General features: G+C 43.5%; 1 protein-coding gene across 1 annotated transcript in view; it reads right to left on the bottom strand.

Moving 5' to 3' along the window:
- Window positions 1–15,426, bottom strand: part of UNC80 (unc-80 subunit of NALCN channel complex) — a 2,521,865-nt gene that overhangs the window by 916,325 nt on the left and 1,590,114 nt on the right. Inside the window, exon 43 of the mRNA XM_086955549.1 lies at window positions 12,038–12,218. Coding sequence (XP_086811675.1) covers window positions 12,038–12,218 — 181 coding nt within the window. The remainder of the gene's footprint in view (window positions 1–12,037; window positions 12,219–15,426) is intronic.

The following is a 15,426-nucleotide window of genomic DNA, read 5'->3' as shown; positions in this document are numbered from 1 at the left end:
CATGCCAGAAGCGCAGAGCCACAAAAGATGCTGACACACTGGTGCACATTTCTAACGCCTTCAAAAGGGTGACCCTAAACTGAAATCCATTCGCAGAGTAGGGAGGATGGTAGGTTCAGTAAGGAATCTGCAGTCAGATAGTACCTGCCAGATAATGTGTTACCAAAGGTAAGTAACTTGTTCAGCTGATAGGGACACCTAGCTGCAGATTCCATACCTTAGAATAGATACCCATTCAATACTTCCCTGGGAAACAGATTCGACCAAAACTTCCTGCAGTACAGAATTGACAAACTGCTGTCACAAGAGACCTGACCATCCAGACCAGGTGTCTCCAACCAGTCGATCGCAAACTACTAGTTGCTCGCAGACACCCTCAGAGTAGCATGCAGCCTTGAGTTCATTTTTAAATAAGCACAGGGTGACACTTCCATTTTAAAGTTAAGGGAGGGCTGTGTTTATTTTAAATTTTTATCTTCAGGCTGCAGATAGCAGGGCCTGATAATGAGCAGTGCTGGAGTTACATTTATGACCCACGGTATAGAGGAGAAGAACTGAAGCACTAGGATATTTACATTTTTTTTAAAGCCCTTGGCAACTCAGTATTGGAGCATGGCAACCAAATGATGCTTCTGAATGTTTTTAAATGGGAGAATATTAAAATGAAGAGTTAACTTAATGATTAAATTAACATTTCCTTTTAATTTTAGCTAATTTCAAAGTGTTGGATTTCCAAACAGCATGCCTCTTGCTTGCAGTGGCCGGTAGACACTGTGCCATATTTATAACTGAGAAATACTGCAATTTCTTTCAAATGGGAAAAATTTAAAGTGGATTCAAATATTTCTCTGAAACATTAAGTAAATATTTTTCTCAATTTTCAATTAAGCCAAATATGTCTTAATATCTTATGATGCATGTTTCTTCACTTTGAATTCCTCCTAATTAAACATATGGCTGAATCTTCTGTTTTAAATATGGCACTGTGTTTACAGGACCCTGAGTGTAAGATGCCTGCTGTTTGTAAATGCAACACTTTGAAATGGGAGAACATTTTAATGATGAGTTTTTTGGAATCGTAGGGCCCGATTCACAGAACCAACATAAGACAAAGGGCCAGATGTAGGTCTCGATTTTTGGCAATTTACCGGCCGGTAACGGCCAATTTCGGCCATTACCGACCGGTAAATGGCCATGGAGATGTAGGGGCTGAAAAATGACACATAATCGGTAATTTTACCAATTCGGTAATTTTACCGAATTGGTAAAATTACAGAATCGGTAAATTTACCGATTCTGTATATTTTACCGATTCGGTAAAAATACCGACCGGTAAAATTACCGAATATGTGTCATTGTAATGTAGGTAGCAATATTTACATTGCTACTGGGCTCCAAGATTCGGTATTTTACCATGCAATACAATTGCATGGTAAAATACCGATTCAGGTGTACATGCACATCTGTGCATGTACACCTGTGCCATGTGGCACACATACATGCCCTTAGGGCATGTATGTGTGCCACATTGCACAAGAGCCTAAAACAGGGGTGCCAGAGGGTGTCAAAGTGACACCCCCTGCACCCTTGCAAACATCTGTATTTACAGATTCGGTAAATACCGAATCGGTTTTTGATATTGAACCCTATGGGCTTCAAGGCCCATAGGATGCAATAGCAAATACCGAATCGGTATTTACCGAATCGGTAAATACCGCATTTTACAGATTCGGTAAAATTTACCGAATTGGTACCTACATTAGAAATACCTACTCTAAATTACCGAATCGGTAAAATTCGGTAATTTAGAGTCGGTATTTCTAATTTACCTACATCAGGGCCAAAATCCCTAACTTTCTACCATTTCCGTATTCACAGAAGGCACTTACTCATTTTGGTATTCACAGAAGACACTTACTCATTTCGGTATTCACAAAAGTTAGGAGTCCTAACTTTAGGACTCCTAAATGCCTTCTGTGAATACTGAAAGCCTTAAAGTTAGGATTTTTCTCTGTTTAGGAGTAGTAAAGTTAGGACTCCTAACTTTAGGACTCCTAACTTTAGGACTCCTAAATGCCTTCTGTGAATACCGAAAGTCTTAAAATTAGGATTTTTCTCAGTTTAGTAGTAGTAAAGTTAGGACTCCTAACTTTAGGACTCCTAAATGCCTCTGTGAATACCTAAAGTCTTAAAAATAGGAGTTTTCTCAGTTTAGTAGTAGTAAAGTTAGGACTCCTGACTTTAGGACTCCTAAATGCTTTCTGTGACTACCAAAAGTCAGTTAGGAGTCCTAACTTTACTACTACTAAATTGAGAAAAATCCTAATTTTAAGACTTTCGGTATTCACAGAAGGCATTTAGGAGTCCTAAAGTTAGGAGTCCTAACTTTACTACGACTAAACTGAGAAAAATCCTAATTTGAAGACTTTTGGTATTCACAGAAGACATTTATGAGTCCTAAAGTTAGAACTCCTAACTTCTGTGAATGCCAAAATGAGTAAGTGCCTTCTGTGAATACCAAAATGAGTAAGTGCCTTCTGGGAATACCACAATGGTAGTAAGTTTAGGATTTTGTCTTAAGTTAGTTCTGTGAATCGGGCCCCATATAAACATAAGGTTTACTCTTCAGTTTAATTTTCTCCCATTTAATAGTGTTGCATTTACACACAGCAGGCATCTTGTTCCCAGTGGCTGGTAGACACAGTGTCATATTTCTAACAGAAAAATACAGCCATTTTTTTAAGTGAGAGAAATTTAAAGTGCAGAAATTGTTTCATATTATGAACCTTTTTTGCAGAACATTTTCCTGGACTTCATATTTCTCCTATTTTAAATAAATGGCTGCATGTTTGTGTTATACATATACAAGTGTCACATGTGACAAAAGTTATGTCCTGTGCCACATGTACATTTGCCACAAGCTCTCATTCACCCATACACACATATATCCCATTCATACAGAAACATGTTCATACATTTCCAAAGACAACGCTCTCAATGACACACATAGCAGTCCTGTCATAGTGCCTCCAGTCAAAGTATTTTGTTCAAATCATAGTCTTTGGCTCTATGGACATTAGGCTTAAAATAAATTTAACTGGGCATGGGGAGTCTGGTAACACTGCACGAGTGGCTTGGCTTTCAGTAGCTCACAATGATTTTCACTGTACAGAAGTAGCTCTCACTAACAGAAGAGGTTGGAGACCCTTGATCCAGACAGTAATGATTTGTGAAAGTGTGTAAGGGTGCCCACATTATTACCTGGCAGATAACTATAACAGTGCCCAGAGCAGAGAACTACTGGGCCAGAGACAGAACAATAGAACTTGACATAAGGGTGCAGAAAGAGTGTCAATATCCTGGAATGCACACCATGCCATGAACTTGTCTCAACGGCAGGCATAAACCGTCTTGATGGAGGAACGCGTAGATGCCAGAATAGCATCACAGACTTAAGAAGGGAGGTTGAAGGCTGTCAACTGTTGCCGTTCAATCCCCAAGCATGAAGGCGGGGCATGTTCAGTTTGGGGTGCAGTACTCTGCCCTGTTGCTGTAATAGAAGATCCTCCCGAAGGATCAGCCTGATCGGAGGAGTGATGCTGATGCTCAGTAGTTTGCGATTTCAGACTGTCTGTGCCCAATTTGGAGCCACAAGAATGATTTAGGCCCTGTAGTTCCTGATCTTGTAGAGAACTCTGGGCAGGAGTGGTATCAGCGGAAAGGCGTATAGGTGGTCGGAGCTCCACTCAAGACAAAAAGCATCTCAGAGTAAGAGCCACCTTGAACAATCCAGCATGCAGAACTGCTGACACAGCACGTTCTCAGTGGTGGTAAACAGATCTATCAAGGCTCTCTCCTCATTCTTGAAAGAGACTTTGTGCCACCTCCCGATGAAGACGCATTTGGAATCCTCTAGGCATCGACCACTGAGATTGTCTGCCCTTGTGTTTAGAGCCCACCAGGTGTTAAACCTCCAGGGAAATGCCCTGATGTTCCAGCCATGTCCAGAGATGCAGGGCCTTCTGACAATGGGTCCATATCCCCACCCCGCCCTGTTTGTGGCAATACCACATGGCGGTGGTGTTGTCAGTGAACACCTGCACCAGCCTTCCTGTGATTAAAGGAAGAAAGGCGTTCAATGCCAATTGGATTGCCTAAAGCTCCAACAGGGAGATGCAGGGCCCAAACCCTGCTGGAGACCAGCATCCTCTGCTGTCTTCCTCTCCCAAATGGGTACTCCATCCCAGGAGTGACGCATCTGTCACTACCATCAAATATAGTTAGGGAAGGTAGAAGGGCCTGTCGCTGACCCAATCGCGGTTCATCAGGCACCACTGCAGGTCATTTGCACTTCCTTCCGAAATCTGTACCAGGTAGGGGAGATTTCTCTGATGCTGTTCCCACTGGAACTTCAGGTCCCACTGCAGAGCCTGCATATGCCAATGGGCATGTGTCACTAGCATGATGCAGGAAGCCACGAGGACCAATAGCATCAGAGTCAGCCTCCCCAAAATCCAAAAAAGAGGCTGAAACATCAGTATTATAGCTTGAATATCCTGTATTGGTATCTCTAGAGGATAGACCAAAAACTGCACTGTGCCCAGTTCTAATGAAAAGGAGCATTTCAGAAGGAGTGAGATGTGATGTTGGCATGTTGATAATGAACCGAAACAAATGCAGGAGGGCAGCTGTAGTCTGGAGGTGGAAGATTACAACTGGGGCAAGCCCGCCTTTAACAGCCAGCTGTAGAGGTAGAGGAAGGCTAGAAACCCTGATCTAAGCAGATGTGCTGCAACCACTGCCATCACTTTGGTGAATACCCAAGGGGCGTTGGTAAGGCAAAAAGAAAGTGCTTTTGACCCACTGTGATCCACAGGGACTGCTAGCAGGCAGACAGGACGTGGATTTGAAAATAGGCATTCTGCAAGCCCAACTCCACCATTCCAGTTTCCAGGGTCCAGGAAAGTCAGGACCTGAGCTAATGTGAGTGTTTTTAATTTTCCCATTTTGAGGAAAGTGTTTAGAAGGTGCAGGTCTACAATAGGGCTGAGGCCTCCATCCTTTTTTTTGGCACCTGAAAGAAGTGGGAATAGCAACCACACCCTACTTCTGATGCAGGCACCCTCTCAAAGGCGCCTTTGTCTAAAAGAGCCAGCACTAGATTGTCTTCCATCAGCCAGTCATAAAACGGTGCCAAGGTTTTCCGAAATGGAGTAGCCCCTCTGGACAATTTGTGGAACTCACTTCTCTGTTGTTATAGACTGCCAGTGGGGCAGGCGATTGCGTATCCTGCCCCCCACTGGGAATGTCCTTGGCTGGGGAACAAGTCATACACCCATTTGCAGACAATATCCTTCTGCCACTGACAGACCCTTTACAATCAGCCCCAAGCTGTTGGGGTTACGGGTAACATTTAGGACAGTAACCGGCTTCAAAGGTGAATCTGGCCAAGTCAGAGATGTTGAGCTTAAGGCTCTCAAGGGAGAAGAAGAGCAAGCTGACTACTTTGACCCCATTTAGATGGGCGCTGGGGAAAAAGATTGAAATACCTGCGAGATTATCTTACACCACAGCACCACCTATTATACTATGTAGCTAACTATTCATGCTTGCTTAACACCCTCTGAACTGATCTTTACAGATGTCTCCTGGTCTGGTAGGGTGGCGATCATAAAGCAGAACGTGCTACCCCACCTACTTTATTTATTTAAAGCACTGCCTGTTCCCTTTGTGGAGAGGGATATGCAGTTTCTGCAACGAGTTATTGATAACTTCATTTGGGATGGGAAGAAGGCAAGATTTTCTAGGATTATAATGGGATCCTCTAGGATGTCTAGTGGCCGCGGCCAACCAGACCTCCGTAAATACTATCAGACGGCTCAGCTGTGTGTCTGCTTCAAATTATCCTTATATAAGACTGAGAACCAATAGGTGGATATGGATGCAGCAGACATGGGAAGGGCCCCTTGGGCAGTCCCCTGGCTCCCAAAGATCACTAGACCAGTGGCATGCTACTACTTGAACATTCTTAAGGCTCTCTTCACCATACCAGGGGTTGACGGGCTAACAACCTTTCTGTCCCCATTTACACCTCTGCTTGGAAATGTGGCGTTCTACCCAGGGACAGTCAAAGGGGAATTTGCACATTGGGGCAGTGGGAGAGGCAGAATTCTTCGGGGCCTTTTCAGGAGCAGGAGTGTTAAAGTCTTGTTGACTTGCAAACAGAAGTTTCAACTACAGGAATTAGAGAGCATAAGATACTTAAAACTGCAGCATTGGGAACTACACCCAATTAACAAATCGCAGCCACTCGTTAGCTATTGCCATGGAAACAAGCATTTGCAATGCAATAGGTCTCACATTCACACGATTTTGAGCAATTGCCATTTTAAATGACAATGCCTTCTATTTATGTTTTGGGTTTTAAAACATAAATACAAGGCATTGTTATTTACAATACTAATAGCTTAATAAATGCAACCTCACCATCTATACCAACAGAAAGGGATCCTTAGATATATCAGGTGAAAGAGCAAACACCCCGAGTGGCGCAGACGAAAGCACCTCATAATACTGAACAGACAGCAACTTCACCTGAAAGCAGACATCGTAGTGACGGATCATGTTTCCGAAGTCTTGTTTTTTCAGCAATCGTATCTGACCTGGCATGGACCCCCATGAATAATTTTGTAAACCTGACTCCGATTATTACGTTTTCTCTGCAAAGCCAACCCATGTGGTTTGGGGGGCACCAATGCTCCAGTCTAGAACCACAACCTATTTTTCACAACTCTCCTAAAAAGGTAAATGAGCCACCTACTCTAATACTAAACTACCCAACCACTACTTTCGCACCACCCCCCAGACACCACACCCGTTTCACCATCCTTTCTTTTGAAAGCTTGAGGATTACATTTCTTACTGATATAACATTCCTCCAATTACACAGAAACTGGCGGCAGATGAGAATCAACGGGTCCGTCCAGTCTGCCATATTAGTTGTTCGCATTAACACAGCAGACCTACACTCCGCTTCTATTAACATAACATTGTATATTAGCTGTTATTTTTAAATGGTACATCACATGCTTTCAGCTTTCACTCTCTTAAGTGTGAGGCCGAACAGGCACTGATTTCCTACCGTCCTAGTGAAAAAAGTAAACAACCAACACGAGGGATGGATGTTGGTGGCAATTAAAGCAGGACAGAGGGTGGAGTAGTGTGGTTGGCGGTGGGTAAGCAAGCAGAAACAGCTGGGAGGTCGAGGTGGGTGAGGAAGGGAACCAACACAAGCGATGCAGCAGCAATAGCAGGGCTGAATTAGGGATTTCAGAAACATGCAGAAAGTTAATAAACATGCCTTGTGAAAGAAGCATTATTTTAAAAGTGAATCGGCTTACAATTCTTTTCAACAGTTGACTCTGAGATCCGCTCATTGTTGTGGAATGGTGGCACTCCTAGAATCGCCCTGGATCAACTCTTGCATGGCTGGTATGAGGGTGGGATTGCACTTTCTGCGATTCAAACGTATTACTGGGCTTCGCAACTGGTGGTCCTTATTCATTGGGCCCACCGTCCCATTACGGACCCAGCGTATAGAATGGATCGCTTTAACATGGCGGCGGACAATTATATGAGAGCACTATATGGTGGTCCCAAGCATTTACCTTTATTTCCACCCATCTCCACCACGGTTTCACTTTGGCACACAGCTATGAAAGCACTGGGCTGGAAGGGCAAACTCTCCCGAGTCACTCCACTACTGGAATCCTGCCATATGGGAATGTTATCGAGTCTGTCCGGTTTTGCTAAATGGGACCTGATTGGTCTCTCCAAAGTTGAGGATATGTGGGTAAAGGGTGTAGTGGTTTAATTTGCTGAATTGCGGGCAAAATACACGAGGGTGAAATATTTTGCTATCTACAAGCGCGTAGCACACTTATTAATGCCATCACCGAGGGTTTGGATCTCTCCGTCTCATCGCCTTTAGAGGACAGGATCCTAGATGACTATCTTTCGAACAAGGCTATTTCCTTTACTTATCGCAAGTTACTAAACAACCTACCGGAACCGCCTGACAAAATCCGTATGAAATGGGTGGATGACATAGGGAACTTGCCGGACGAGGACTGTACAGGCTTCTGTTCAGAGGTCCGGTACTCCTACTAGAAGTATTTCTTTAGCTATCTTTTTGTCAGGGCTCCAGACTCTCTGTCGATACCGGCATTCACGCCACAGCATCGCCCTTCTGCATTCTGGCGTCAAGTAGTACACATCCCAGTACATGAGTAGAATGTAGCAGGACCTTTTGATTTTTTCAGATAATTTGTTATTGTACCAATGTTTTCTTATTCATGCACTGTATACAATTATTGCACTTTTTTGTATTGATGTATTAATATGGTAAAGGCAAATGCATGTATTGTGCTTGAAGCACATATACCAAAAACATAAGAAAAACGAAATAATCATGAAGTAAAAATTATTTTCTAATGGATGTTTGGATTATATATTGATCATTTTTTAAAAAAGATGAATTTTCGATTTGCTTGCTGACCCACTAAATAGAAAGGTTACAAGTAATTCAGTCCATTAGTTGAACCGCAGAGTAGGGAAGAGTTTCTCCCTTCTTTCGAAAGAAGATTTTGAATCAATGGTCCTAGAGGCAACCTGTTATATTTAATGTGTATTAGATTCCAGCCTCTAGGTTCCTCAATTGAATCAATCCCCGTGATTTTGAACACTGTATACACTCACTGCATGTGCGTGAGCACTGAACAAACAGGCGGTCGGTGGAGTTAGTGCAAATGGTCCGCTCCCTGGCTGCTCCTAGGCTGTATGCATTTGTGCAACACTGATGCTCTGAAGAAAAGGCTCTTTAGAAATCCCCCTTATAAGTAATGAAACAAGCGCGGTGAAAGAAAAACGTGGGGCAAAATATTTAAATAAACAAGCATGGTGAAAGCAAATCGCGGGGCAAAAGAATTAAATAAACAACTGCGGTGAGTGAAACAAGCTGAAAAAACAAGACTTCGGAAACATGATCCATCATTACAGCCTCCGTTAGATAAGAAATAGCCTCACGACAGCTGTCAAGCAAACTATCCAGTCCATATGGGCCATCCGAAAAGGAGACAGGGCGGTAACAAAGAAGCCTCATTTTCAATGGGAGGCCACCGTTTACCAAAACGATGACGCCAGCCAATGAAAACGATGGGCGGGGCTTCAAGTCCCCTTCTGAAATCTCTACCACAATATGTCTCGCAATGCTAGGCGAGACCTAAAAAGTGTTCACCGCTTACAGTGGCCCTTAGGCCTTCTTTCCGCTATTAATTCTCTTCTTGCTAAAACCTCCACTGACATGGACTGCCATACACGAGACAGAGAATGCAGATTCTAGGCCGTGCCATTCCTAGGGAATCCTGGGAGAGGCTCTGGAGTGATATCACCTAACTTTGCAAAAGCCTATAGAATAGGGAAACATTGTACAAGGTCATGACACTCTGGTATATCATACCTACAAAGTTGCATCAAATGTATGATGCATCGGATGGGCTATGCTGGAGGGGGTGTGGCCAACGGGGGATTATATACACATGTGGTGGACTTGCCCTGCTGTGACAATTTTGAATACAAATCCTGAGTCACATTAAATGGTGTTGGATTACCAGTTACTGCCTGACTCAGCCACTATAATGCTGGGCCTTAAACCAATAAACATGTCCGCACTGACCACAGTAGATTGGAGAATCATAACCAACAAATTACTAATGGTGAAGCAATTGTTAGCTTTTTGATGGAAGGCCCAAAGGTACCGTCCACACAGGACTGGGTCAGTAAATGATGGACTCTAATAGCCATGGAAAAATTGGCATGGTCCCCAGTAGATAAAGAACATAACATTGAAATGCAATGGTGCCTGTTAATTGATTATTTGGTGAATAAAGGTGCTATTTAATGGTTGCCCCAGATCTTTGAGGTCCTTATGTCAGGGTGTTTGAAAGGGAGTTCTTTGTTTTGAATCTGCACTCTGTAACTCATCTATGAAGTGTAAGATAATCTGATTTATATGGGTCTGAATGTTGTATCTTATTGCACTTTCTTCTTGTGCTGTCAATGGTCCACTCTGCTTCTGAAATATGGTTGGGTAGGTCGAGAAGGGGTGGGAAGCTTTTTATTGTAATTTGAAAAATCAATAACATTCCTTGGGGAAAAAAAGAATTGACTGATGGGAACTTTTACGGATCAGCAGTGATACGAAGGTACTGAGGTCAGTGTGATGTGGTGGCACTTACATAGGCACTGTGCAAGTCAATACTGGCACAGATGCCACTGTCAAACCCACACAGAGTTGAATGATGTCACCTACCTATGCATACATGGACTGCTCAAAAATTTCCCAACCTAGTCTGACGCCTGTTGAATATACTAAGGTAAAGAATCCGCAGCTAGAAGTCTCTATCAGATAAAATATTTATTTACTTGGAATAAAAACAAATTTGAAGAACATTTTTTGGCATTGCCTTCACATGCATGAGAGGTATTCAAAATGGTGACAATATAGCTGAGGGTTAAAAGCAGAGCATTTTCAAATGCTAATTTCGTACTTAGGGGCCCATTATAATCGCGGACGGACTTGAGTCCGTCACCGATCACTGTGGAGGAGGGAACGTCCGCATGGGCTGTGGCGTTCCCTCCTGTGCAATTGGGATGTGACCGCCACCCTGGCGGTCACATCCTCCATTTTTAACATTGCGGCGGGTGCGGCTTCAAGCTGCACCCTCTGCAATGTTAAAAATGCATGCAATGCATTTGTATGCAGAAAGCAGCAGGCATCGCGCCGTGCCTGCCGATTTCTGCATACAAATGCAGGGGGGTACCATAGGTACCCCCCATGTGCACCCCCACCCCTCCTTCACCCGGGCCCCTGCAGTGAAGGTCCGTATGCTTTTCCACGGCAGAAAACCCGCTGTGGAAAAGCATTTCTTTTGGGGCATCCTAATAATACTGGCGGTGTCAGAGACACCGGCACCATATTAGGGCTTTTCCGCCGCGGTTATAAGCCAACCGCGGCGGAAAAGCTGCGGACGGAAGCCAGGACCCACCAGCCATCCTAATGTGGCGGTGGGTCTTTGGTGGGTCCGCTGCGGTTTTTCCGCATCCTCCGGGCCGGTGGTGGCTTCCGCCGGCCCGGAGGATGCGGAAATTCCGCAATCATAATAGGCCCCTTGGTGTGGCTTACCCTTCTGAGAACAAAATGGCCAAAGGTGGGCGGGAAGAGGTACATAAAATTTCTAGATCCCAGTAAGTAGGATGACTGGAATCCTACTTTCTATCAGACATTTTTGCTGGACGTGATCAGTTACTCACAAAGTAATTTCAGGGGGGTTCTCCACTCAGGTGGAGGAGAGTCGCCCCACTGCTGGCCGAGCAGAAATAACCTTGTTATAATCCTTTTATTTTTTTTTTCTACGGGGCTATGGGTCACAGGGGAAGGAGTGATTTGCACACTCAAAGTGTGCATGACTGCTTGGCCAGCCGTCTTGGGCCAGCCAAACAGTCACGAGGACTTCATCTGCCCCACCAGTCTGTAATGCGTTGTGATTGGCTATGGGAAGCCAATCACAATGCTGCATTGCAACACTGTTATTGGCCATGGGGATCCTGGGTGCTTCCTGGTTTTGACCTCGCAAAGAAGAGCAGCAATGCGGCGGAGACGGGCCGTTTACAAGGTAGGTGTTGTTTTTTAGTACTTTTTTTCCAAACCCACCATCCCCATTTCCTTTCAGTTACCACTGAGTAATTTTCATATTAATGCCCCTTGACGACAAGCAATGATGCAAATCTTTTTTCTCTCAGCCTTCTATAAATAAATTAAAAGCTATATATCCAACAATTTGAATTTTTTAGTGTTCAAGTGATCTAGAATGATTGGCAAGATGTTGTACTTTACCCGCCTTAATAGATAAACATTCATGCTGGCTTTCTTCTGCTATGAATATTGTGAAGCTGAAAATTTGTAAAATAGCTCCAGTACCTTGAGGATCACTGAACAAAGAGAACTCAGCATCAATAGCACTGCGTGGAAAGGAAGGAAGACGGAGGAGGTCTTCCTGTACCATGGAGACATGAGATTGCTTATGGGCAGCAGGGATCTTCTGTGTCAGGGATATAAGAAACAGTACTCGCCCCACTTCCTCCAACTTTCGAGTGAATACCTGAGGAGTAAATAAAATCCACATCCAGTCATACACTTAATATTCCCACCATGTAGTGACAAACTAGTATCAAATTATGATTTAAATTCCCCGTTCTTTCGCCACAGTTTGGCTCATCTGCTTACATGTATGTTTATTATTATTTTAAAACCTCCACAACACTGTGCAATATTCTTGTTATTTCGAAACCAGACATATGGGTCCGAAAACTGATAACAGAAGTGGTCAAACCCGCATAAATCATCATGCAACTTAAAAATCTTCCTCAACCTCTATTCCAACATTACACGTTTAACAAGTCACTATATTGATGTTAGTCTTAGTCTTTAAAGCCTATCAGTCCTATTTGTGGGACAGATAATACAATTCTATAATAGAGGAACTGGATTACTCACACCATGGTATCATAACCAACATAAGCAAAGGTGGGTCTTCAAACACAAAACCATCTTAAAAACCATTAAGCATCTCTCAAACAATCTTCTTTTTACTCTATTTTTGTAGAACACGTTACTTAATTTCAGTATTGTCTTTTCTAGTAGAGCCCACATCTAACCACAGATTCCTCACTTTGTGAATTTCCCCAGGCACCAGACTGGATCCGGAAACTACAGCAATTTCCTTGCGTATCAGCAGATAGCATTGTGCTGCTCTGCATTGGCTCCATCTCACCTTGAATGTGACGTTTGGGGCACTCTATATGTGCCATTAATGCACACTGACATCAGTTTGTTTCTGATCACTGTCCAGGCCATTGCATGCAGAGCCATGGAAATCAAATAGTGCAGCATAGGGATCTTTTATAAGAAATTGTCTCTTACCTGTTACTCCAATTCTCTCATCGGGGTAATTCAACGATAAGTCATAAGTGTTAAATAGTCCCACCCAAGTGCGGGGACCCCTGAGCACTTCTTTAATATATCTTCTTAAGTGGAGATTTTCACCTTTCTTCAGAAAGGCCTACAAAGACACTTAAGAAATAAAAAAATAATGCAGCCTACATAGATAGGCTACAATGGCTCAGTTCTTCATGAAGTCAAAAAAGATGTTAAGATGTTAGCAAGCAGCAGAAACTCTGTAACAAACCCATTTTTATGATACGGATGAAGGAGTGCTGGACAGAGTGGCCTCATAGGCTATCATATAATGGCTAAAAAATAAGCTGTACCTTTAAGAAATCAGAGACCACCAGAAACTCATCATGCACAGGTAGTGGCGGTTACTTCAGTTCTTTTTGAAGGTGATGTTATTAGATTATAAGAAAAAGTCTGTCTGATCCACCCAGAAGGCGGGGGGGTCGCGTGTGTCTTGTCAGGGAAATACCCCTATGGGAGACCTGGAGTTAGAGGTAGAAAACTATTCCTTCTCTTGTAGGGGATTTCTATGTATAGTCTTAAGTGTTAAATAGAGAAGCAAGCCCAACCCCATATAGTGTGTCGGAGGAGACAGAGGATGAAGTAGATATTTTCAGCAAATGGGTTTTTGAGGGGAGCCTGTCCTACTTCAGTATCTGCTCTAGCATCAGAATTTAGGCAGTAGTTTTGTTTTTAGAATGTATGAACTGATTTCCAGATAGCTGCTTTTCAAATTTCTGGAATAGTGATATTGCACAGCAAAGCAGCAGTAGCTGCTTTCCCTCTACTGGAGAGTGCTTTTGGCCTAGCTGACAGTGTTTTATTATCTTTTTTGAGGCGGCTAAGCCTGTTAAGGAGTGGACCATAGTTGACAAACAATTGGTCTGATTGCCTGATATCCTTTGTCTTGTCTAAATAACATTTAACAACTCTCCTCACATCCAGGGAGTGGAGGGTTCTTGCACCTGAAACAGAGGTATTCTGAAAAAAACGCGGTAATGATATTGTATGGTTGACAAGGAAATCTGAAACTACCATAAGGAGGAATTCCAGGTGATTCCTCATGACCACTTTGTTAGAATGAAATACAATGCATGATTCATGTGAACCGAGTGCCTGGATCTCACTAACCCTGCAGGTAGATGTGATTGCCACAAAGAAAGCAGTTTTCCAAGTCAGAAGTTGGAGAGATGCCTTGTGTATGGGCTTGAAGGGACCTTGCATAAGACGTGAAAGGACTACATTCAGCTCCCATGGAGGAGAAGGGCGCCTAATGTGAGGAAAGACCTTCTTCAAAGCTTCTAGGAAATCCTTAATGACAGGGATTCTGAAAAAAAGAGGTTTTGTGAAGGAGCTTTTCTGTGGGCAGTAAGAGCTGCCAAGTGAACTTTAATAGAAGAGAACTGCAAGCCAGATCGAGCCAAATGGAGTAGGTTTGGTAAAATGACATCTTCCTGGTGAGTGGTAAGGTCCTTGTTTTAGATGAACACCATATGCTGAATCTCTTCTATGTTAAGGCATATGCATAACATGTGGAAGGCAACTTAGCCTCTTTGAGGATATTCATACAGTGCTGTGGTAAATTCAGATGTTCATACTGCACTAGTGCAGGAGCAGAGAGCAGAGCAGAGAGGTTGGGTGCACCATCTGGCCTCCGAATTTCATCAGTAGAGAGCCTGATGAAAGAATCAGCTTGAGCATTCTGTACCCCTGGAAGGCCAGTTGCAGTGATTTTAAGGTCTCTAGCCAGAAGCCATTTCTGATTGTCTGGGCTTTGTGAGACAAAGGCCTGTCCCTCATCCCTCCCTGCATGGAAAGGTAGCACACAGCTGTTGTATTGACCGTCTGAACAAGCAGGGAGTTGGACTTGAAGGATGGATGAAAAGCTTTCAGCACCAGATGGACTGCTAGCGGCTCTAGGAGATTGATATAGTATGTTGAATTTTTCAGTGACAATGTGCCCTGAATTTGGAGGTGGTCCACGTGGCCTCCCCATCCTATTGTGAGGCATCAGTGACTATGGTTTAAGGAGGAGTCTCCAGAAGGAATGGTGTCCCTTGGTGAAGATTGGTTGGAGAGCCCCACCATTTCCAGGACCTGATGGGATAGCCAAATCCAGTGGTCCCAATTGCCTGTCAGTTGGTACCATTGGTCCTCGATGCATTCTTGTAGGGGCCTCATGTGAAAACGGGCATTCGGTGTAAGAAAAATTCAGGAAACAATCGAGCCAAAGAGAGAAGACACTGTCCTCATGGTCGGATGAGAAGCTTTCATGAGAGACTGAGCTTTCTCAAGAATTGATAAGCGCCTCTCCTTAGAAAGACACACTTTTGTTTGCAAGGTGTTGATCAAAG

Source organism: Lissotriton vulgaris, chromosome 2_1 (genome assembly GCF_964263255.1).
Source record: "Lissotriton vulgaris chromosome 2_1, aLisVul1.2, whole genome shotgun sequence".
Taxonomy (NCBI): domain Eukaryota; kingdom Metazoa; phylum Chordata; class Amphibia; order Caudata; family Salamandridae; genus Lissotriton; species Lissotriton vulgaris.
The sequence above is the reverse complement of the archived record's forward strand: the minus strand, read 5'-3'. Positions and strand labels throughout refer to the sequence as shown.